This window comes from Atheta coriaria, unplaced genomic scaffold (assembly GCF_025399875.1).
Source record: "Atheta coriaria isolate IRGN ID8LTWV9N9 unplaced genomic scaffold, Caltech_Dcor_3.1 hic_scaffold_9_pilon, whole genome shotgun sequence".
Taxonomy (NCBI): domain Eukaryota; kingdom Metazoa; phylum Arthropoda; class Insecta; order Coleoptera; family Staphylinidae; genus Dalotia; species Dalotia coriaria.
The window spans coordinates 4,841,317-4,863,868 of record NW_027045451.1 but is presented as its reverse complement, the minus strand read 5'-3'; the positions used below and the strand labels follow the sequence as shown (position 1 = coordinate 4,863,868).

The 22,552-nt window shown below is 35.7% G+C and overlaps 3 protein-coding genes across 5 annotated transcripts; 1 reads left to right on the top strand and 2 right to left on the bottom strand.

Moving 5' to 3' along the window:
• Positions 1-44: 44 nt before the first annotated feature.
• Positions 45-8,248, bottom strand: LOC135799852 (reticulocyte-binding protein homolog 1-like). The gene is made up of 5 exons (XM_065313074.1): positions 8,089-8,248; positions 7,373-7,566; positions 4,722-7,099; positions 160-4,587; positions 45-83 (listed from the first exon to the last, which is right to left on the bottom strand). Exons 2-5 carry the CDS (start codon positions 7,545-7,547, stop codon positions 45-47), a joined length of 7,020 nt encoding a protein of 2,339 aa, XP_065169146.1. The 5' UTR covers positions 7,548-7,566; positions 8,089-8,248.
• A 610-nt stretch (positions 8,249-8,858) lies between these two features.
• Positions 8,859-10,596, bottom strand: LOC135798751 (neuroparsin-A-like). The gene is made up of 3 exons (XM_065311695.1): positions 10,481-10,596; positions 10,250-10,385; positions 8,859-9,816 (listed from the first exon to the last, which is right to left on the bottom strand). The coding sequence occupies exons 1-3, from the start codon at positions 10,552-10,554 to the stop codon at positions 9,667-9,669; spliced, it is 360 nt and encodes a 119-aa protein (XP_065167767.1). The 5' UTR covers positions 10,555-10,596; the 3' UTR covers positions 8,859-9,666.
• A 3,865-nt stretch (positions 10,597-14,461) lies between these two features.
• On the top strand, positions 14,462-22,277 carry LOC135798750 (uncharacterized). 3 transcript variants are annotated; one of them, XM_065311693.1, is made up of 4 exons: positions 14,462-14,953; positions 17,376-17,555; positions 21,190-21,305; positions 21,358-22,277. In XM_065311693.1, the coding sequence occupies exons 1-4, from the start codon at positions 14,854-14,856 to the stop codon at positions 22,174-22,176; spliced, it is 1,215 nt and encodes a 404-aa protein (XP_065167765.1). In that variant the 5' UTR covers positions 14,462-14,853; the 3' UTR covers positions 22,177-22,277. The 3 variants fall into 3 exon arrangements, with proteins under 3 accessions (XP_065167765.1, XP_065167764.1, XP_065167766.1); XM_065311692.1 differs by lacking the exons at positions 21,190-21,305; positions 21,358-22,277 and adding exons at positions 19,480-19,598; positions 19,814-21,028 and having other exon boundaries at positions 14,519-14,953; XM_065311694.1 differs by lacking the exons at positions 14,462-14,953; positions 21,190-21,305; positions 21,358-22,277 and adding exons at positions 15,552-15,802; positions 19,480-19,598; positions 19,814-21,028.
• The last annotated feature ends 275 nt before the right edge of the window (positions 22,278-22,552 follow it).

The following is a 22,552-nucleotide window of genomic DNA, read 5'->3' as shown; positions in this document are numbered from 1 at the left end:
GGCAACTTCTTCTACTTTTGTTTCAACTTGATTGTTACGATTATTTACGTTTTCTTCAAGATGTTTAATGTCCTCATTTGTTTCTTCAATTTTTTCAGACACGTCAGCAGTAGTTTCATTTAAATTCTCTTTGATATCATTTTCTGCATCGGTTATAACATTGTCTACTTCTGTAATTAACTCAGTAGTGTCCTCTTTAATATCATTTACACTTCCTTTAATATTTTCCTCAATTACATCAGTTCCAGCCACAATTTTGTCAATTGTATTATCAACGTTCTCTTCTATAACTTGTTCAATGTTTTCTGAAGTTTTGTTTACTGTTTCCAAAGCATCGTTAATATTTGATTGAATATCTTTATGTGCTTCAGTTATAGTATCGTTAATGTTTTCTTTTAAATCGGCAATTGAATCCGCTAACGTGTTTTCTGCTGCTTCGATTGTATTGACACCATCAGCAATGGTATTGTTAACGCTTTTATCAATCTCTTTGGTTAAGTCATCGCCAGTTTCAATAGCATGTTTAATTTGGTCTACAGTTTGTTCTGAAATCTCATTTAGGTTTTCTTCAATATTATCTTTGGATTCTTCTAAAGCATCTTTTATTTCTTCTGTAGCAGACTTCATGTCATCTTTTACATCAATTTTAATTTGTTGTTCGATATCCTCAATATTTTTGTTTGAATTATCTAAAGTATTTTTGGTATTTTCTTCTGCTTTAGTTAAAGTTTCATCAGCTTGTTCTAACGCACTTTCTGTTGCTGCTTTATCATTATTTATATCTTCAATTATTTTTTCTTGATTTTCTTGGAGTTCTTCCGAAATTATTTTAGACTTATTTTCTGCATCTTCACCAATTTCTACAGCCGCATCATTTGCTTCTGATATTGTGTCAGTAACACCATTATCAATCGATTCAATTTGATCAGACGCAGCAGCTATTTCTTCTTGCATTTCATCATTAAGTTTTTCAGAAATATTATGTTTGTCTTCTTCTGCACTCTTAACAACATCGTCAACTAATTGCTGTGCATTATCAGTGGATTCTTTTAAATTATCCATCGCTTCTTCAGCTTCTTCGGTCTTGTCTTCAATTTTGTCTGCAACATCCTCCAAATTATCTTTAATATCTTCATTTGCTTCAGTAATAACTTCATTTATTTCTGATTTTGTGACAGAAACATTATTATCAAGTGTATCCATTTGATCATCAACTTTTTCCAGCAAATTCTCCGTTGATTCTTTAATATCTCCTTTAGTTTCTTCCACTTGATCTGTAAGGTCTTCTAAATTGTCTTTAATATCAGCTTCAGCATCCGCTCCAACATCTTTTACGTCTGCTAAGGTATCAGAAACTTTGTTATCAAGCGCGTTTATTCCATCATCAACTTGTTCCACTAAATTCTCTGAGAGTTCTTTAGTTTCTTCCTCTGTTTCTTCTATTTTAGCTGCAAGGTCATCTAAATTCTTTTGCACATCAGCTTCGGCTTCTGTAACCATTACCTTTACATCAGTTGTAGTATCCGAAATATTATTATCAAGCTCTTTTAATTTGTCATCAACGTTTTCCTTCAAAATTTCTGCTGATTCTTTAATTTCATCTTTAATTTCTTCTACTTTTGTGGTGAGATCTTCCAAATTTTCTTTAACATCAGCTTCCCCTTTAGTAATAACATCGTCTACTTCTGATATAGCGTCAGAAACATTATTATCAAGCGCATTTATTCCAGCATTTACATCTTCTTTTAAATCCTCTGATAGTTCTTTGATTTCTTCTTTTGCGTCTTCCATTTTAGTTGTGAGGTCTTCCAAATTCTCTTGAACATCAGCTTCAGCTTCCGTAACAACTTCTTTAACTTCCGTGGCCGCATTAGAAATAGAATTATCAAGCTCATTTATTTCGTCATTTATTACTTCTTTTAAATCTTGAGATGATTCTTTGATATCTTCTTTTATATTTTCCACTTTAGTTGTAAGATCTTCTAAATTATCTTTAATGTCAGCTTCAGCATTCGTAACAACTTCAGTTATTTCTGCCAGCGTACCAGAAATATTATTATCAATATTTTCCAGCACATTTTCTGACTTTCCTTTAATATCATCTTTCGTTTCTTCGATTTTACTTGCAATATCATTTAAATTCTCTTTAATGTCATCTTCAGCTTGTGTCACAATGTCTTTTACGTCTGTAACAGTATCAGAAACATTTTGTTCAAACGCATCAACAGTTTCGGATACCACATTTATTTGGTCATTAACTTTGTCATCAACTTTATCAGATATATTATTAATCTCTTCTGCAACATCATTTTTAATGTCTAATAATGTATTTTTAGCATTTTCTTTTTCTTCCACTGCAGTTTCTTGCAAATCATCAATTGTATCTTCGATTGATCGCTTTTTTCTTGAAATACTATTAGAAACTTCTTCCAAATTGTCTTTAAAATCATCCTCAGCATTTGTTACAACATTATTCACTTCATCTTTTAGTTCATTTGCGTCTTCTTTTAATTCATCTATTGTTTTATTAATTTTTTCGTCAGCGTCTTTAAGTTTTGCTTCCATTTTATCTTTTACTTCTGAAATAGTGTCAGTAGCTGCTTCACCAACTTGTTCTTTAAGTATTTCAGCATTTTCTGTTAAAGATTCCACATTATCATTAATTTTATCATTTAAATCAGCAGCACTCTCAGAAATTTCCAAAATTTCACCATCAATAGTCTTCTCAACATCATTTAAATTTTCTTTAATATCTGCCTGACCTTCTTGTATTATATTTGAAATTTTATCACTTTCATCTTTCAAAGATGCATTCACAGTATTTATCTTCTCTTCAGATTTCTCAACTGCAGAATCAACAACATCTTCAAAATTAATTTTTAATTTTTCAAACCTTGCTTTAATCTGATCTTCTGAAATATCTTCCCCAACTTCGGAGCTTTCTTCATCTGCATTAACATTAAAATTAGTTAATGATTCCTTCGCTTCTTCTAAAGTTTTTGATCCTGAAGATATTAATGTTTGTAAATTGTTGGTCTGGCTTGCAATAAAGCCACCGACTGCACCAATTGCTCCAGCAATAATTTTACCTTCTTTTTTCGAAGAAGTTGAACCAGCTGAAGAAGGAGGAACATTTTCTTCTTCTTTTTCTTTATATTCATCGGTAATATCATGTAAATCAATGTTTTTATCAGAACGCGGAGATGTAACATAATTTTCTTTTTCGTAATCAACAAAATTTTGAGTTGTGGCTATCAAATCATCAGCAGGAACTTCAATAATAACAGTATCTTCCGTCACATCATCTTTTTTTGTGTTTTCGTCTTCTATTTCATCAATTTTTGCACTTTTTTCATCTTTTTCATCAATTTTTGTTTCTTCTTCTTTTGTTTCTTCATTTTTTTCTGGTTCTTCATTGTCTAGAGATTCTGAATCAGTCAAACGAATTCTAATTGATTCAACTGGTTTATCATTATTAATATCTTCAGAAATTACTGCTTCTTCACGAATTTCTTTGTCTGCTGATTTACGTCTTGGCGAAAGAAGATTCTTCAAATTACTACTTTGCGTTGCAAGAAAACCACCAACAGCTCCCATTGCACCCGCTATCACACCTTCTCCGCCATCTTGTTTTTCACTTTTTTCTTTTTCATCATTTTCTTCAACTTGAAGACGTGGTGATATAAGTGGTGAAGTCACATAATTAATTATTTCAGTATTAACAAAATCCCTTGTCAATTCAATTGGATTTGAGGCCAGATCTTGAATTTCTTCTTTTGAAGCTTCTTTATCTTTATCTTTAGTATTTTCTTCATCTCTTGGTGATACCATTGGTGATGTAGCATAATTCTGTATTTCATTATCAACAAAACTTTTTGTTGCTGTTATCGTATCCGGAATTGTTTCTACTTCTTTATGATTAGTTTCTTCTTCACTTTCTTCTTGAATATCAGCTAATTCCGGAACAACTTCGTCATTTATCTGCTGAGTTACATGTTTCGCAACAGCTGCCTCAATTTCTGCATCAACGCTATCTTTAACATCTTCCATACTGAAATCTAGCGAACGTATCATCCTATCATGATGAAAATCAGGATCTTCATTGGGAACAGAAACGTTTTCAAGTTTTTCAAGAACTTTGTTAATTTCTTCATCAATTGATTCAGATAATTTCATATAGGCATCTAGTTCAGCTTTTTCTGCTTCTTGTTGAGAAGTTTCAGCATTTTCATTTGTTTCAGCAAGAGTTTCTGAAGTTTCTGCTTGAATTTCACTTTTACCTTCGCCATTTTGTTTTTCTTGATTTCTCTTTCGTACCAAGTGACCTTTAATAAACGATTGAATTAAAATAGCAGCTTTAACAAACTTTTCTTCATTTTCTTCTGCAACAGTATCCAAATGTTCTTCAGAATCTTTCCCAGCACTTTTTTCTTCTTTTACTTTTTTGATTTGCTTCCTCACCAAATTTCCCTTCATGAATGCCTGAATAACAGTTGCTGCTTTAACTTTTTCTTCCGAATCTAGATCCTCCTCAATCGTACCATGCACATCATCATCACCATCTCCGTTTTCAACTTGTTTTTTCATCTTAAACAGAAAACAGAAAATCAGTTCAGTGGGGAACAAAATAAAATTTAGTTTTCGATTTGAATGGTTTTGTTTTATGTTCTTGTATGAGTGTGAGCGAGAAAAGGCGATGTATTGTCTCACTGAACTGTTACCTGTTTGATGACGTGCTTTCGCGTCTGATGGCCGCGCCATGCGGATTGTATCTTAATGGCGGCGGTGGCGCTGTCATCGCTGAGTGTTTCTGTTTCCACTGGTGCTGGGATGTGTAAGCCTAGTGCTTCTTCATGTGGAACTGTTGGTTCTACATCTCCTCCAAAGACTTTAGAAGTTGTTGGTCGATCAGTTTCTGTTGATGCAGATAATAAGTTAGCATCTGAAGAATTATTTTCATCGTCACTTTTGAGTTTATCTTCTTTTAAGTATTTTGAAACGTCTTCAATACTTAGAGGTCCATCATCATCCACTTTAGTTTCAGAATGTTTTATTGGGGTGTCTTGTTCGAGAAGTAATGCATCTTCATGTGAAAATTCAGCTGATGGTGTTTTAGCGATGGTGACAAGACTTGCATCATTAGCTTCTTCATCATCATCATGATTTGAGGTTATAAGTTCGGGAGCTGATAGACTTACATGAAGATCTGTTTCATCATTTTTAATAACTTCCTTGTTATCAACTGGATCTGCAGCCGTTTCTGAAATTTCTTCTTTCTGAGCATCTTCAATTGTTTCGTTATCTTTTAATTTATCTTGTTCGGTATTGGCATCAATTTTATCTTGATTTGAGGTTAAATCTGCTTCTTGAGCGCCATCTTCTTTATTTTCAGAAGTATCTTCTTTATTTTCTTCTTCCCTTCCCATTTCATTTAAGATGCGAAGTTGTTCTTCAACGAAACCAGCAGCATATTCAAATTTCTTCGAATCTGCAGTTTCTTCTGTCTGTTTTTCATCCTCGGCCGTTTCTGTGTTAACTTTTTCTGCTTCTGAGTCTACCACAGTACATAATTCATCTTCTGGGATAGTCATTGGTTTACCATCAACAGTAAGAGGTTCTTCTTCTTTTTCTTCTTCCTTTTCAACTAATTTTTCACTGTCATTTGTTTCATCAGCTTGGATTTCAGAAATATCTTTGTTTTCTATGTCTGGTTGAGCGGGTGTTTCTTCAACTTGTGTTCCATCAGATAAAAGTACTTCTTTAACTTCTTCTTCGTGTTTATCAGCTGTGACAAGAATATCTTTAACAGTTTCGTCAACTAATTCTGCATCTTTTGGTATTTCTGTGTCTGTGACTGCATTTTCTTTAACTTTTAATTCTAAATCATTTTCTGTTTCTTTTTCAGGTGACTTTTCTTCATGTCCTTCACTTGCACCATCTTTATTTTCATCTTTTGCTTCTTCTAAATTTGCAGATTCTTCATTAACAACTAGTTCAGCTGATTTAGCTTCTTTAGTATCTTCAGGAATTGTTTCCAAAGCCTTCTCTTCATCTTCCTGCCCTTCTTTTTCCACTTTAACTTCATCATGTTCAATTTCTGAAGCACCAACTTCAGTCGCATCTTCCTCCCCAGGACCTTCCAAATCTTCACTTAATGTTGTACCAACAACCGCGTTACTAACAACAGATCCCGAAATACTTTCTACATCTAGTTCAGCTTCACCTTCATCTACTTTTTCTACATTTACCGCATTAGAAGTCTCTGTAGTTTCTGAAGATTTAGATTTATTACTACGATCACTCAGGTTACCAGATTCTGAAACTGTTGCCGACCCAACTTCTTTGCCTTCCTTGTCATCAACACTTTCTTGACTGCTTGATTTAGATTTTTTGTTGACAGCTACTCCAGCTAATGCTCCACCTACAACTCCTCCCGCAACCCCCACAGCTATCGGAGCTACCTTAGTCACATTCTTCTTCGGTAACTTAGACAACTTCTCAGTAGACTTATTCAAACCTTTTCCATTAACTGAAATACTACTACTAGAATTACTATCAGTGCTCTTTGTCCTCGGAGTAACTTTAGTAGAAACGCCATTTTGTCGTCTAGTTGGATCCCGTCTTGTTCTAGGTGTTTCCTTAACAACTTCTTTAATTGGTGACTTAGTAACATCTAACGTCCTCTCTAATTTTTTATGTTCTTTTTTGTCAGTTCTATCTTTACTTCTATGTTTGGAATCATCTCGTCTGAAAGTATACGCTTCCCGAATTTCCCTCGGAGTCCGTTTAGGTGGCGCCACTTCCTCCTTTTGCACTGGTAACTGTTTCTTCCACTTCGCTCTTTCTTTCTGTACAATTCCACCTGCTGCCGGTTTTTTAACCGTGTCCTTGATCAATGACTGTTGATTAAAACGCGTCTTTTTCTTTTCATCACCCCGTCCAAATTTAGGCGTAGTTATTGAGCGTGGTGTCTTTGAATTTGTAAAAATAGTCGGCGTAGGCAACTTGTTAAACTTTGTACCGCTTGTGATTGATTTAACCTTCAACTGTTTGGATTCTTCGCTTTTCAGTAATTCTTTTTCGTTTGCGTTGAGTTTCTCTGTAATTAAACAAAAAAAAGAACATTGACTAAACTATTCAATAACAGCGTAATTATTTAGTTTAACGTCATGAATGAGGAGGTAATGAACCTTGGCCTTGGTCAATAAACTCAAACTACGCCCATTAAACATTAAATTGGGCGTTTACGTGCGGAGAAACAAAAGACGTATTTGGTATTAAATTTCCGATAAATTCGATTAGAACTGATAATAAACACGCAAACACGAAATTTAGTATAAGTAAATGAGGAGGGGAATAGTTTTCAACATACCTCTGATGGCTACTAAATGAGCAAAATGTTCGGAGGCGAACGCGAATAAATCCTTGGGTTTCTTCATGAGCACTTGCTTTGTGAGGCTTTCCATTAACTCTTCTAGGCCAATGGGAACGCTGAGGCGTTTTACCACCATTCCGGTGTCACCGTCTATTGTTGTAGCTACTTGCATTTTGGAGATATCTTCAAGTCTAAAAGTTTTATTAGTAAAAAATCATTAACTTTTATGTTTTAGTGGCGAAATCACTGATTTTCAGGTTTGGATTTAGTATTATTTAATTATTGCGTTGATATTTTGAATTTTTGAGCTTAAATTCACGTTTTAACAACTTATTTATAGTTTTATAAACAAATTTCTTCAATTACTTTGAGAAAAAAATACTAAATCCAAAAATAAAACCAAATTATAAAATTTTTTTCTGCATCAACATAAATCACATTTCAAATGACTCAAAATAAATGGAAATAAATTTAGGTCATGAAAAGTAGAGCAACAAATGTAAATTAAGTGGTAGGTCAGTTCGTCATAATAGAAGAAAGGGAAATTTGTGTGAAAATAAAATACGCCATCGAGGTTAATTACAAAATCTATAAATCAACACAATCAAAAAAGAAATCACATCAAAATTTTACGATCAAATATAGGTATTTACTTATAATTAATTTAAGACTACAAGAACCAAAAAAAAAATTATAAATTCGATTTTACTTACCTATTTAATCACTATTTTTCTAAAAATAAGCTCTAAGCTTATTTTTGCACTTAAATTTAATTTAACTCTCGTCAATTACTTATTTTCACAAAAACTATAAATTTATTCTTTGATACGCAGTAGTTTTTCTTTAACGTTCGTCCGACACGAATGTCTAGCGATAACTGACCGCTACTCGAGTAGTTTTCCACGCTTTCCACACTTTCCACGTTTTCCACTAGTAGCTACAAATCGACCGGCCAATCTGCTGGTCACTACAAACAATTTCTTCTTCTTACACGGCTAATAATCCCAAATTGTTCCATTTTTATTCTTCTCCGAAACATCATGAATTACAGAATACATTAATTTATATTTCCCAAAAAATTTACGACTTTTCTTCAAAAATGTATTAAAATATCCAAAAATACAGCCCAAAAATGGAATAATACGTGTTTATGCGTTGTGTTGATACCACAAAAAGAGAAACATTCAAATATTTCGAGATTGTTAAATCGATTTTCTTCTTTTCGCGGCGTCGTCCCCGTTGTTGATAGTAACGCATCGGTTCCCATAGCAACGCCAACCTATACAACACACAAAACACAAAAGAAAATAAAATATCGTTTATTCACTGCTGCAGAGGTTAAATTAAGAGTTCAATTGTAGAAACTAATCTGACGTAACAAAACAATTGCGCTACAATGTATCAGGTCGTTTACACTTTGGTAAATCATAAATAATGAAACATATTGAATAAATCAAAGGTTTAATAAAAGATAATCACTGGATATGCTCGAAATATGATATAATTTATTATATAACTTGCATTTTATTCTGCAATCACATTTGCGCTATCAGACGCCGCTAAAATATCATAATCAATATATCAACATTATCATACATATCATTTTAATTAATTAATCGATACATTTATCAATTTGAGATCGTCATTTTCCGCTCATTTGTTTGATACGCGCGTTTCGGCTTTTGTTTCGTCTCATAAAACTTAAACACTCATAAATGTAGATATCACTAATTAATGACTACGTTTCGCTCGCGCTGCGCGAAAACTATTTGAACTTAAGTAATGCTACACAGAGGGCGCTTTCGACCAAATAATAAATATTTCCAGCGCGTTTCGTTAAAATGACACAACAAAAAGAAAAAAAGAAAAAAAACCTCCTCGTAATTATTTAGCTAATGCGTGAAATTAATTAACAAGAACGTAATTAATTCGTAATTAAACATCACATGTACAAATCGATCGATTAATTAATTAATCAGAACGCCATGGAAGTTTGTTCTTTGCGTTCACAATTTGTTTTCCTTCACCTTCGTTCGTTTGTTTGTTAAATATAATCGCTTCTTTTGCTTCAATTAATAATAACATCACATTCATAAGCTTTTTTTGTGTTCGTCGTCAGGTCGTTTCGTACGGCGGCCATCTTGTGGCCGTCGCGTCGTCAAATATATTAAAACAACACTTGGTATGCAGTTGAGTTTTGTTTTTGTGGAATCATGCGTGTGTGGTGTGTTGGGGTGTGTGTGGAAGTAATACTGATGTGGCAATTGAGGGCGGCGCATGCGCGTTAGCGCTTAGTCCTCCTCGTGGTAGCACTCGTTGCTGCTGTCGCCGTAGCAGCCGTGGCAGCGCGACGAACGATCTTCGCGTTGTTGCTGACACCACATGCCAACGCCGCAACGGCCGAATATCTCCTTTGGACCGCCACATCTTTCGCCTGGTCCCTGTGAACGCAACAAAACAGAATGTAAGTTATAAAATTTACCGGTAGATGTCGCAGTGTGTATGATTAGTTAATTTTTATTTGTTTTGTTGTTTGTTACGATGGTCTGTGGTTGATAAACACATCCAAGGCATATTTTATTGTTTGTCGCTGCATGTGCCAACGATCTCTCTCTCCTTGAAACTTGCTCCCGCACACGACGGGAATTGATTGCAATTGCAATCGGCTGCAATCGTTGTTTGCGCTGGTTTGGCATCGAAAAATCTTCCGTAAATACGCACATTCCAAATCATATCAATTTAAACGCATGGAAAATGTTCACATTAAACAATTATTTGTCTGGGAAATTCCAAATTGGCAAAATTATTTGTATTGCTAGTGTGAGTGTTTGAGTGTATGTTTGGTTGCATATAGATCAAATATTAGTTGTGTACCTTGGCGCAAACTCTCTGGTTGCAAATATTTCGCGTCTCGTTCCATCGGCAAAAGTTGAGCGGCGGATCATCGATGCAGCCGCCATTGCCGTTCGGTCGACACTCTTTACACTTCCAGGCGACTTTCCCCTCCGCTCTGTAAAAAACAAACAAACACAAATCCGTTAGCACAACTTAACCTAAAAATATTTTTTCTAGAATAACCTGAAAAGAAAGGAAACTGTAACTTACGTGTCGATTAATGTGAAATAATACAATCCGGCGACGAGCAGTACGCACGAAATGGTCGTGTGCGCGGCGAACATGATGATTTCTGCAGCGACGCCCTGTCAAACCGACGACCCTGTAAACACAAAGTTTTCGCTGTTGAGTTGGTTGCGTCTATCATCAACATAACACGACATAACACAACAGGTAGAGGTAAATATCTAAATATAGAATTTTTCAAGTCTGCAAAAACAATTTTAATCCTTCGCGACTACCTGCTTTCAACAAGTGTATATATTTTTACCTAGTTTATACAACATACACTTGAAAATCTATTCTTGTCGAGTTTACAATGTGACCTAAGTCGGTTCTATTTTTAGACTATCTTCATGTTGTGATTATGCATGCAACCGGTGTCCGCAGGGCGTTTCGCGTGCGTTGGAGTCGAAAGATTTAGAAAGTTAACGTCGACTTACATTTGTTGACGCGCGCGCCGCGCACGCGTGTGTTGTGCGTTATTAATCGTAGGCGCGTTGTCGACGGCCGTCTATTTCAAAGTTCTTCTTGCTTTTATTAGTTCAATGGTTTATTTATAAACCGATAAGAGTGACAGCACAGCGCGCAGCGTCGGGCTACTTGCGCGTTCTTTGTGCGGAAGTGACTTAAGTCACTTTCAAGACACTCGTTTCAGACGGTTCTGCGTGCATGTGTGATTAAAGAGGCGTCGCGAGTCTGCTTCACGTCTGAACAACTCAAAAATTTGATTTTAGCAAGATTTACTTATTAAGATTGACTTAAGTCATTTGCGCATGCGTAATATCTGCTTTAAACTGCTTCAAACTACATGGGTGTTGATTTATTTGCTTTTTGTTTACCTTGTGTGAATAAATTTTAATGCCGGTTGATTGGGGGTGGCGGTGTTGGCCCCTCGCGCCCCTGCGTCGTCAACAGCGTCCACTTGCGTACCTCGCGAAGCGCTTGCGTCACACATCTATTTTATCACAAGCGTCCTCAAGAATTAAGCCGCCCTTCTTCTCAAACTCGAAAATAATTACGCTAAACTTCGCACTGCAGCGCAAATCAACACTTTTTATTTATTGAATTAAATCGTAAGTTCTTCTACAGAACAATTAAATACAATTATTAATAATTTGTGCAATATGACTTAAAAAAATAGTTTATAAAATTATATTAATAATTGTTTATATCACAATTTTTCTTGATTTGTTTTTTTTTTGTCGTTTGCTTCGCGCACTCTCACTCGGGTGTGACACTCGGCGCGTTGTCTTGTTTTGTTGTTGTTGTTGTGCGGCGGCGAGAAGGTGAAGACGAGCTGTGCGCGTCGTCCCGAGTTTGGTGCGCGATTGGCCGAACCGGCGCGGCGTCGTCGTCGCCCGGCTGATAGGAAATCGAAGCGAACGAGCGAGGCAAACGAACCAAGCGCGCGCGGCGCACGCGCTGCCCGCTTAGCGTGTGTTGTGGCGGCAGTGCCGCCGGCGGGGGGAGACCCACCGACCCACCACACACAGCTGATAGCGGCTGACACGCATCGGCCGTGTGTTATTTATTGCTTATTACCAGCCATTATACAACTTAAGTTTACTTCATTTTCTCGAACATTTTAAGTCAAAATATTCTTCCGTCAAAACATTCAATAACTTTACTTAAGTCATATTTATGCATGCGACTAATTCGATACGACTATAAATTACCAAAGCGCTTTGTATGATAATTTAAATTGATTTGACTTAAGTCATATTCGTGTGTGCGAATAATCTACTCCTTTCTATGTCAATTGTAAATCATTCTTCGTGCACAGCTTCCTAGAAGGCGCACATGCACTCACGCACACATATGAAATGCGCGCGCATACACTACTTAATTCACATATAAGTGACTTAAGTGTGTTAGTGGCTGGAAAATAAAGTGGAGCACGTTTATGACTTTCGTGCGCCTTCAATTGTCTCGCGATGCTCGTGCACACAAAAAGCGCGTCAAGCTTGCGTGATGGATTACTGCACACACACAGGAATTGACTAACGCGTTGGCGCATGCGCGCACACGCAGCCAGAGATAATAGACTGATCTATTTTTAATGCCTTTATCTGGACTTGACAGCCGCCTCGTAATATTAATAGTCTTGCATTAAGCTGCATTAGTCCACATCCATACTGGTTAAAATAGTTGATTAGTGAGGTTATGTTGGGTTAAGTTAGGTTAAGTTGCCTTAAGTCTCATGCTGCCCGAAGGAAAAACCTCAGTCGCAATGTTTACGACGCGAACGTGTTGTCATGGCGCGAGTGGTAATTTAGCGCAATTAGAAATGCGAGAAGCACGAGAGCGAATCTTGCGCAAGCGTTGCTGAGCAAGAATATGGCGCCTGGCGCCTGCCCGCCCGACTCCACTTTCGATTTCATCACGCTTAACTTATTTTTATCATTGCGACAAATTACAGACATAGGCGACTTATTAATTGTTCCCAATGCATTTCATCAGGTTAATAATATAGATGGCGCTGGTGTACATAGATAAAATGAACTAATTTCACTGCAATTATTCAATTAGGAACTCATCTAAAGCTTGCAATAAATAGGTCGCCAGTGTGCGCTTCAGAAAATAAATGACGAAAACAATCATTTTCTAAACATCGTTAATAAAAAGTAAATAAAAACGTAAATAAATAAAAACAAACTTTATTTTTGGATGCAGATAATAAAGTCAAGGACCTACGGATTGGCTCACAGTCAAACATAATTTTCCAATTGAGATCGTAAATCAACGAATAAAACACTTTGTTATTTTTGTACATTTGGTTGCGCACCGTTTGTGATTTGAGGTTAGATTTGTGTTGCTATGCGTTGCTATGCGTTGCAGATTCCTGGAATTTCGCATTGAACTAATTCAAGCAAGCATGTTGTGTCGATTTGGGTCAATGTTTTTCGGTTTCACGTTGAATGCACTTTTCGTCTGTGTTGATTCTATGCGCGCATAAACATGCGCGGCGCGCTTTGAAAAATCGACTTGGAAACGCCAAAGACGAAAACACTTCGATCCAAGTGTCGTTACAGCAATTATAAACAAATTATTAATTAATACGCGTTACATCAATTTGTTGTTGATGTTAATTTGTTGTTATTCGTTCGCTTGGAGGATGAATTCATCGATCGCTTGTTTATTGCTGATTTACGAGTGCCGACCAAATGACAAGCGAGCCAAAGGCGATTATTGTTAGTAATTAATTCGTTGTTTGCACTTACGATTTGTAACCTGACTGGGAACACATTGTTACTCTTCATTTAGAGCCGTAATTAATACAATTTTAATTTTATTTCGATTTAAAAATTAAAATTTTAATTTTTTTGAGTCCGGATCTGTGTAATAGTTAATCCCCGCGTGGAATTTGATCCGCGAGACTCCACATAACCGCACAATCGGAGTAATTGTCATTTTATGTCGTGCGCGGTTTAATTACACGCATTAGCACCGTCTCGTGGGCTATTAATAACAAGATTGTTGCTAATAATAGCCCGCCATGATGCGTTAGATGAAAACAGTGTCTCTTAGACCTACTGGTGAGTTACGGCCGCTGCGCGTGAGTCAATGATACGAATACGAGTGTTATTGACATCTCGGTGTCGAGCCAAAAATTGCGAGACTGACGCACTTTCAACTTTTTGCTGCTCTAGAAACGAGTTCAAAACGAACCGATGGGCTGCGTGGGCGGTTTGCAAGAGGCGCAAAAACAGGATGAACGGGATTGAAATCGAAACCCTATCAAAAACAACAAATTGTATACGGCATGCTTACAAATTTGATATTTTTAACGTTATGACTAATTACAAACAAAGTGTGTTAAGTTAAGTCAATTTATATTTAAGCCCCGCCTTTGAACTACTCATTGCTTGAGTAATTTGCGCATGCGTATAAGAATGGTATAGGTTATGAGTTTGTTTAGGCGTTTCTATGGTAACTATGATGTTTAGATGTGTAAATGCGAAACAAATTGTATGCGTTTGTGGGCAGTGTCGAAAACGACGTGAAAATAAACTCGTGGCCGGCGTCAGATGCATTCGGCGAAAATATTGCGTGTGCGAGTGCGATGCGCAACGCGACGCTTTTTATTTTCTTTTGCATTCATTCACGCCATTGTATATATTCGCGAGCGGCGCGCATTTTTTCGGCATTGGGTGATCAACCGTCTCAAACGAAGCATCAACAAGAAAAGTGAAATTCAAATCAAACAAAACAAAAAACTATTAATAATATAAAAATGTACTACGTGCTAGTTATACTCCACTTTAAAATCTAAAAACTTAATCCAAAATCAAAGAAAAAAACTTTTTGAAAGTGAAAACAATAAGTGATTATTTAAAGTTGTTTATTTATAAATAAATAATATGGGTATGATAACGAGAATTCGTGGTCGTCTTAGGGGAAGTGTTCACACCATTCCGAAACTCGACAAGAAACTACGCGATGAGAAAATTGCAGAAACAGGTAATTTTTTTCTTCATAGAAAAAAAAACTTTAAAAAAGGTTTATCCGGTTTTCTGAGTTATTTTCATCTATTTTATTGATTTGGCAGAACGACTCGCCGATGTTTAGACAGAACAAAAAAGAAAAGTTCATTCATATGCTCAGAAATAAAAAATCATTCACTTCACGAGCTTTAAACGCGTTAAAATCTTAAAATAACTTTGAAAACAACGCAGAGATTTAAAAAATAAATCAAAAAACAATCTAAATCAACAAAATATTGTCTGACAATACATCTTATTCCATAGATGGCGCTGTATCTTATTTCTATAGTTGAAAAACTTTCGACGTAGTTCGCTACGTATTTTCTACGCATTTTGACGATCCGTAAACAAACAAAAACGAAAGCAGAACAACACGTGCCTAACAGATTCATTTTTGGCATGATGAGAAAAAATACTTCTTATTTTCTTTATTTATTTTTTACTTAGTACTTTAAACTCACTGTATATTGAATAAGGATATTTATATCGCGAGACGCCGCGTGAGCTTTCGAATCAGGTGATTTTCGAAGCGCGTATTTCTTGGCAATGCGCAGCACAACAAGCGGAAAGCTCGCAAAAGTCACACAAAGCTTTGCAAAGCGCACAAAGCGCTCAATTCCTATGTTTTCGGCAGTTTAATTTCTGATTCAAGGCAGATCACGTCGCCGAGTGTAAATAATACGGTTAAAAACAGGACATTATATTAGATTATTGGTTAAAGTGTGCTCGGTGCGTGAAAGTGTCGCAACTTTTTCGATGCAAGAGTGGACCATAGACGATCTCGACTTGATGGGTGCTCCTTTGTATGTGAGGATACACGCCATAGGTACCTATAGATTTTGTAGCCGGACAAAATGGCTGTTATGCCACGTTGGCATAGATAAACATACATTGCGTTCGAATTGTTATTTAGGTTGTTTTTTAACTGCTTGTTTTGATTTTTTTGTAGTTTTTGATACATTTTTTGACTTTTGTGGTGATTTTTGACACCGTAGTCAATGTTTTCTTTGTTTATATTAAAATATTTACAATGTTAGACTAAATTAAAAGAAAAACATGATTGAAATCACGTAAATACAAAATGGGCGACGTTTAACAAGCAAAATTTCGTGTTTCAAAAGGATTTAATCAAAATTTTATTGAATTTATGGTAGAAAATTATGTTTTTTAACAGTTTTAAGTCATTTATGCCCAAATATTCAATTTTTTGTCGTTTTAATACGTTTTTTTACCTTTTATCGAGGTTTCTGGCATTATTTTCAATGATATCTTTGTTTATATTCAAGTTATTTCATTGAAATTAATGAAAAACACGATGGAAATAACGTAAATACAAAATGGCCGATTATAACACTCGATATTTTATGTCACAATGAAACTAAATCAAATTTTGACTGAATATTTGTCGGAAACTAATGTTTTATGATAGTGTTGACTGATTTATGAACATTCTCATACTCATTTTTTGTCGTTGTTGACAAGTTATTTTGTTGTTCTACGTTAATAACAAGAACAAAATTAACTTAATTTGTTCATAAAGTCATGTAAATAAGCTTTTATGCTTGTTTTGTCAAATTATTACGTTTAAACTTAATGTTTCACGGCCAAAGATGAAAATTTAACGACATTTTATTCTTTTGTCTGATTTCAATAGAAAAATTTCAATGCAACTTGGTGATTTAAGGACTTAAGGCAATTAAACCGACTTAAGTCACCAATGAACCCGTATAAAGTCCGTTGACTGGTTTAAACCACTTCCTTAAACAATAATATTTAAGTAAGAAATTCTTATTCAACATGTAATCTAAGTAATTATTACACTATTACTAATAATAACTTTGTATATTGCTATGCCTTCATTCAAAATTTAAAATTTAAAATTTCTCATCTAATTAGCATATGTTATCACATAAAATCCGTTTCGTGGTCAATTGCAACCAAATAAAACGCCTTTTGTAGTTGTCTAGTCCTGTCGTTGTTGTGTCCCCGAGTAAACACACAAACATGGCGCCATCTTCCCGATTAATCTTCGCCTTGATTAAGCAAACCGAGTAAACATTTTTTAACTTGTTTATGCCCCAGCACACGAGCCCAATTATTAGAGCCGGCGCGCGTTATCGCTGGGCGATGATTTGGATTCAATATGTCAATGACAAATTGAATCATCGGACTCATCCGCACGAAGAAGAGACGCACACACAAACACAGCGCCGAAGCTATTTATAAATCGTGCGCTGTTTGCACAATGCAGGCGCTTGTTTGTTTGTTTGTTTGCTGGTTTAGAAATAAATTTAACAAAAAAATACGTCTAGGTCTAGCGAGTGTCGGGGACCTGTGTATTAGCGCGTGACGGTGAATGATACGGTGATAATGTGTGCGTTTTGTTTTTCTTTTTTCAGTCTGCCTACTGTCTGTGCTGTTCCTGCTGCCGTACTGCTCGCGGGGGCACGCTCCCCTCCTGCTCAGTCTCGGCGGCTGGTGTCTTGCCACCTACTCGTTTCTTGTCCTGCCGTTACTCATTTCGGCCAATTACAAGTATCCTACAAGATGGCTGCGCAATTTCTTTTGTTCCATACCAGGTAATTGTTGTACTTACAGATGAATATGTTTTATGTTTTGTGTTTTAAGTTGTTTTGTGTGATGTTGTCGAAAGAATTACGAGTATATCGAGGTTATAGGGTTTTGTTTAGGTTGCAGTGTTGCCAACCAAAACTGTCAAATGTTGATATCGTTGATTTGCGTTGAAAATTACGTTTTATTGATTTATAAACAATGATTTTCATTAAATTTCATAAGTTAAACCCTATTCTAACGTATTTTCAACTTATATTTAAGTTTTATTTAATTTCATGATGATTTTCTTACTCACCTGATGTTTTCTAAACTTGAAACGAATTCACGTAGAGGGCGCTCGTGTTGATTATGCAACTGGCTGCAGTTTAGCGGAGTAACGTGTGTCTCTTCTCGATAACGAAACAAAAACGAATCCCTATCTCGGCTTTTCCGCAGCTTTTTATACTTTTTTCGCACATACGCAAGCCATGCTAATCTTCGCGTCACGGTCGTCCTTCCTACATTACATCTTGACAGGCCGGACAGCTCGTCGGTAGACGCGAAAGACAAAAGCGGGCGCACGTTAAAAATATTGAGAAAGTCCGGAAAAACAATCGACCAGTGGCGTACACGTGAATATTTTAACTAAATCGACAAAGTTGCGCGCACGCAACGCTTGGACTCAACATACACAACATACTGAAATATTTAATTGCGTATTTATATTTGTCGCGAATGTTTAGCAAATTGATTGAGATATTATTAAATATTAATCAGGGGTCACGTGGGACACGCTGTTAATTAATTTAAATGTGCGATTGTTAAATAATCGGCCATGAGGCCGCACATGGAGATAATTTGTGGTTATGCAATCAGTTTCTAAAGATTATATTCACACATAGATGGCGCTAATGAAGAAATGTGATATTTTATTATATTTTACAATGTCAAATGTCTTTTCTTGTTGTTCGGATTTTGTTTTGGTGGTTTATCGCACAAATAAAGCAAAACTCACGGAACTGTAATTTCTCCGTCTGTGTCTTTGGCGATAACAAAGATGACTCATAAAATTTGCGAGACACAAACCTATTATCTACAGATTGTTCAGGAATTCAGCGATAAATACAATTTATGCTAATTTATATAGTTTAAATTAATTGTGTGAAAAATTTGTCGTAAAGCGCCGGGGAATGGATTTGAACATTGCCCTCGCACGCCACTGGTCGGTGATCGACACATTATGCATATTAATTACTCGTCAACCGGTTGAAACTAATCGGAAGCGATGCAGTGCGCGGCTTTTAATTTAATTTTAATCTCCGACAGCATCCTACGCCAAAAAACAATCAATTCTTATTAACAAGGTCAAACCTAACCTTGCTTATATTCTAATGCAACCCAATATGCACGTATTGAGTGGGTGACATTTGAGTTTGTTGATTCGAAGCTAATAACGCCAGTAATTATTAAACAATAAACAAACGCATAAATGTGTAAACATTGTGGACTATTTTCCAATGCTTCTGGTACCGCAGCGGCGCTATCACTCCAATTATTTTAATTGCTCGAAGAATGCCGGCGTGTTTACACGCGCGGCGTAAACACGCCGAAGGGGCATCGAAAAAGCCACCGGACAATAGACAAAACAAATATTTTTCCAAACATTGTTTGTGGATTATCACTATCGCCGGATTATGCGTTCGGTCAATGTTTGATCACAATCTGGTGCACCGAAGTGCTCTCTATGATAAAAATAGCTTCCAACTGCAAATAATCTGCGAGTGTATACGATCACTATTTATAAAATGACGAGAAACAAATTATTTTCCGAAATACAGCTGTGGCAGTAGTTATTTTAGGTTATAAACTAGGTTAAGTATTGCATGCTTGTACAAAATGTGATTATTAATCATCGACAGTGATTCCACGCCGACATTTTGTGTGTTTTAGGGCTGGTGCGCAAGTTTTCCGGTCCGGTGGTCAACGTCCTGTTGAAAATCTACTCGCCGCTGGATAAATGCGAACGAATGTTTATGAAAATGACTAATTTATCGAACATGGCTGTACAAGTAAGATATCTTTATTAAAAGTATATGCAACCATCAATGCACATAAGTGTAGGGTAAATTGCATACAGTTCAGAACAAAATTTATTCATCTGTATTGCAATTTCAATTAGTATAAGATTTCTTTTGAAAGTGTATGCAACCAACAACACACCAATGCGTATTATACATTGCATACAGTCATGAACAAATTTTATTAATTTTTATTGTATTTTCAGTTAGTGTTCTTCTTGATGTGTGACCGCGTCCTCCTCTGCAGTCTCGGGGGTGTAAACTGCCCCCAGAAACGTGTCACAGGTCTCTACTCACTAATGTTCTACAACGTTATTGCCTACTGCGTGTCGTACATCAAAGAATTGATAGAAAAAGAAGACTGGTCGCCGTATATTAACATGTCGACGCATAGTAATGTCAAACACCTCGCAATGTCTGCAACGAAAATCGTCTTAGAATGGACCAAAGCTGTGACATTTATTATCACAGTCATTTTTATGTTGCTTGTATTTAGTCTGGAGCAAGGACTTGAACATTATCAACCTTCTACGTTGTATACAATCACCACGTGGTCGTTTTACATGGCAACCGAGCGAGTTTTCAACGAGTTATTTCTCTCTGGAATGAAATTATTGAAAATTCAACGATTTGAAGCATTGGAACATCTCTACGCACCTGTTATCTTAAGATATTACACGATTTCAATGTCTATTCTCATGGGGGTGATTATTTTAATGTACGGACAAATGCGATTTGCTTTGTTGTCTATGTATTTAACTGTTTTCATGAGAGGTAAAGACATGGCGTTGAATTGTTTGAAGGATTTGAGAAGCGAAGAAGCTGTTTTGAGTCAATTCAGGAAAGCAAGCACGGAGGAGATCGAAGATTGTGATGATGTATGCGCTGTTTGCTTGAGCGCCATGGAGAGGGCGCGCATAACTCCATGTCAGCATATGTTCCACGCGGAATGTCTACGTGAATGTTTAAATAACAGCGATATTTGCCCGATTTGTAAAAGAGCGTTTACATTTATCCATTGCACATAATATTATATTATGAGAAAATGTTGTAAACTCAAAACACTCGTAAAACGGTTGAAATTTTCTATTTTTGCATGTAATGTTAAGCTTGTGTGCACGAAATGGCCGCCATACTTTAAATCCCCATGTAGAGTAAGTTATGACTTTGATTTTGATGTTGTAAGGCTTTAATTATTTATTTTCTTGAGGATTTCAATGTAAATACCAACGAATGACTGAATATTTAGTGATATACTACGATATTTTATATGATGTAATAGATAGATTACAATTAAGGTTAGAATTTGTAATTGTATTGTGTTTATTTGGTTGTTTTAAGTGTCTTGATCAGATGTGATGCATTTTATACTGATATTTTGTTTGCATAAAGAATGAATAAACAAAATACTCTCGAATAAATTTATATTCATCTGTAAATCAAATAATATTGAAATTTATCTAGAATTGTCAAACAACATTAACCAAAACATGATTTTTCTTCTTTATTTTTTATATTTCTTGAATTTTTTCCTTAAAAATGACATAATAACGTTAATAACGTACATATTTCTGTGTTTTAGAATATATCCAGTTAAGTGCGAGTCATATCATCAACTTATTGCAACAAACACACTCAAAAATAGAAGAAAACTTCAAAAACGTAACTTATAAAAATCTACATCAATTATGCTGTCAGGTTAGTTCTATAAAACACAAAAAACAATTTTATTAATTTATTTTGTTTCCAGATGATATTTTTTACGTTATGCGACTGTGTTCTCCTCATAAATGGTGAAGAATCTAAGCAGAAAGTAGTCTGTGCTTTGACAACATTATTACTTTATACAATTTTGTCATTTTTTGGCACAAAAATCCAAAAAATATTGTGTAAACCAGACGAAAACGATGAAGCAACTCAACGGCATGCAACCCAACATACACGAACACACTCCAAGTCAATCTTTATTAATATTTGCAAAATCATCTTAGAATTTCTGAAAGCCGCAATGGTTATCCTCTGTCTTCGTGAACAAGGTTTAAATTATTATTACGACTTGAAGTATACAACAATCACAGGACTTTATTACATCTTAAGCGAAGAATTCTACTTGGACATTTTATGCGCGACTATTCCACTGGAATGGATCCTAAAATTAAAAATTGGTAAAACTGGTAATGAATCAGTTGATTCTGACCTTGGAAGACTTTGTTTGTATATTATTGCTACCACTTTGACGATTGTAATGGGGTGCGGTATGTTGATGATGACCAAATTCTCTGTAACTCAATTAATAATGATGTTTCTGATAATTGTGTATTCACCAACGGTGAAAATGAATGTTTTGTATTTGGGTGTGATGCGGGAGTATTGGAGCTTTTTGGAAATGTTCCCGACTGTCAGTGATGAAAAATTAAAATCATTGGAGGATGTGTGTCCAATTTGTTTGGATGATATGGATGCTGGTAGTGCTAGAGAAACACCGTGCGGACATGTTTTTCATTTTACTTGTCTTTTAAGATCGTTGGAAGTTACAAGAATGTGTCCACTTTGTAAATATGATTTTTAATTGAATTGATAGTAATAATTGTAAAGTTTGTGTACAGTTATTGATACGATTGTTTAAAATTATTTGTTAAATATTCAATTATAATTACTTATGCAGCCCCAGCAATATGTGCAAATAATATTTTGGTGTAAAAATTTCCGTTCCTTTTGATAATGCAGAAAATCAGTTTTGTTTCGTCACTCACATTAGGAACACAATTTTCTATTTCTTTTCCTCTTTTCTACACACACGCGCAGAACTCGCCGTTACTGTTGGGAAGTTTCTACTCGTGTGTGTTCGTGTGGTGTTCGTGTACACTCTGCGCTGTTCTGCACACTCAGTAGAAGGTTAGGCAAATTTTCTGCATTGCCGTTCACGCGTTCACACTCATGTGTTT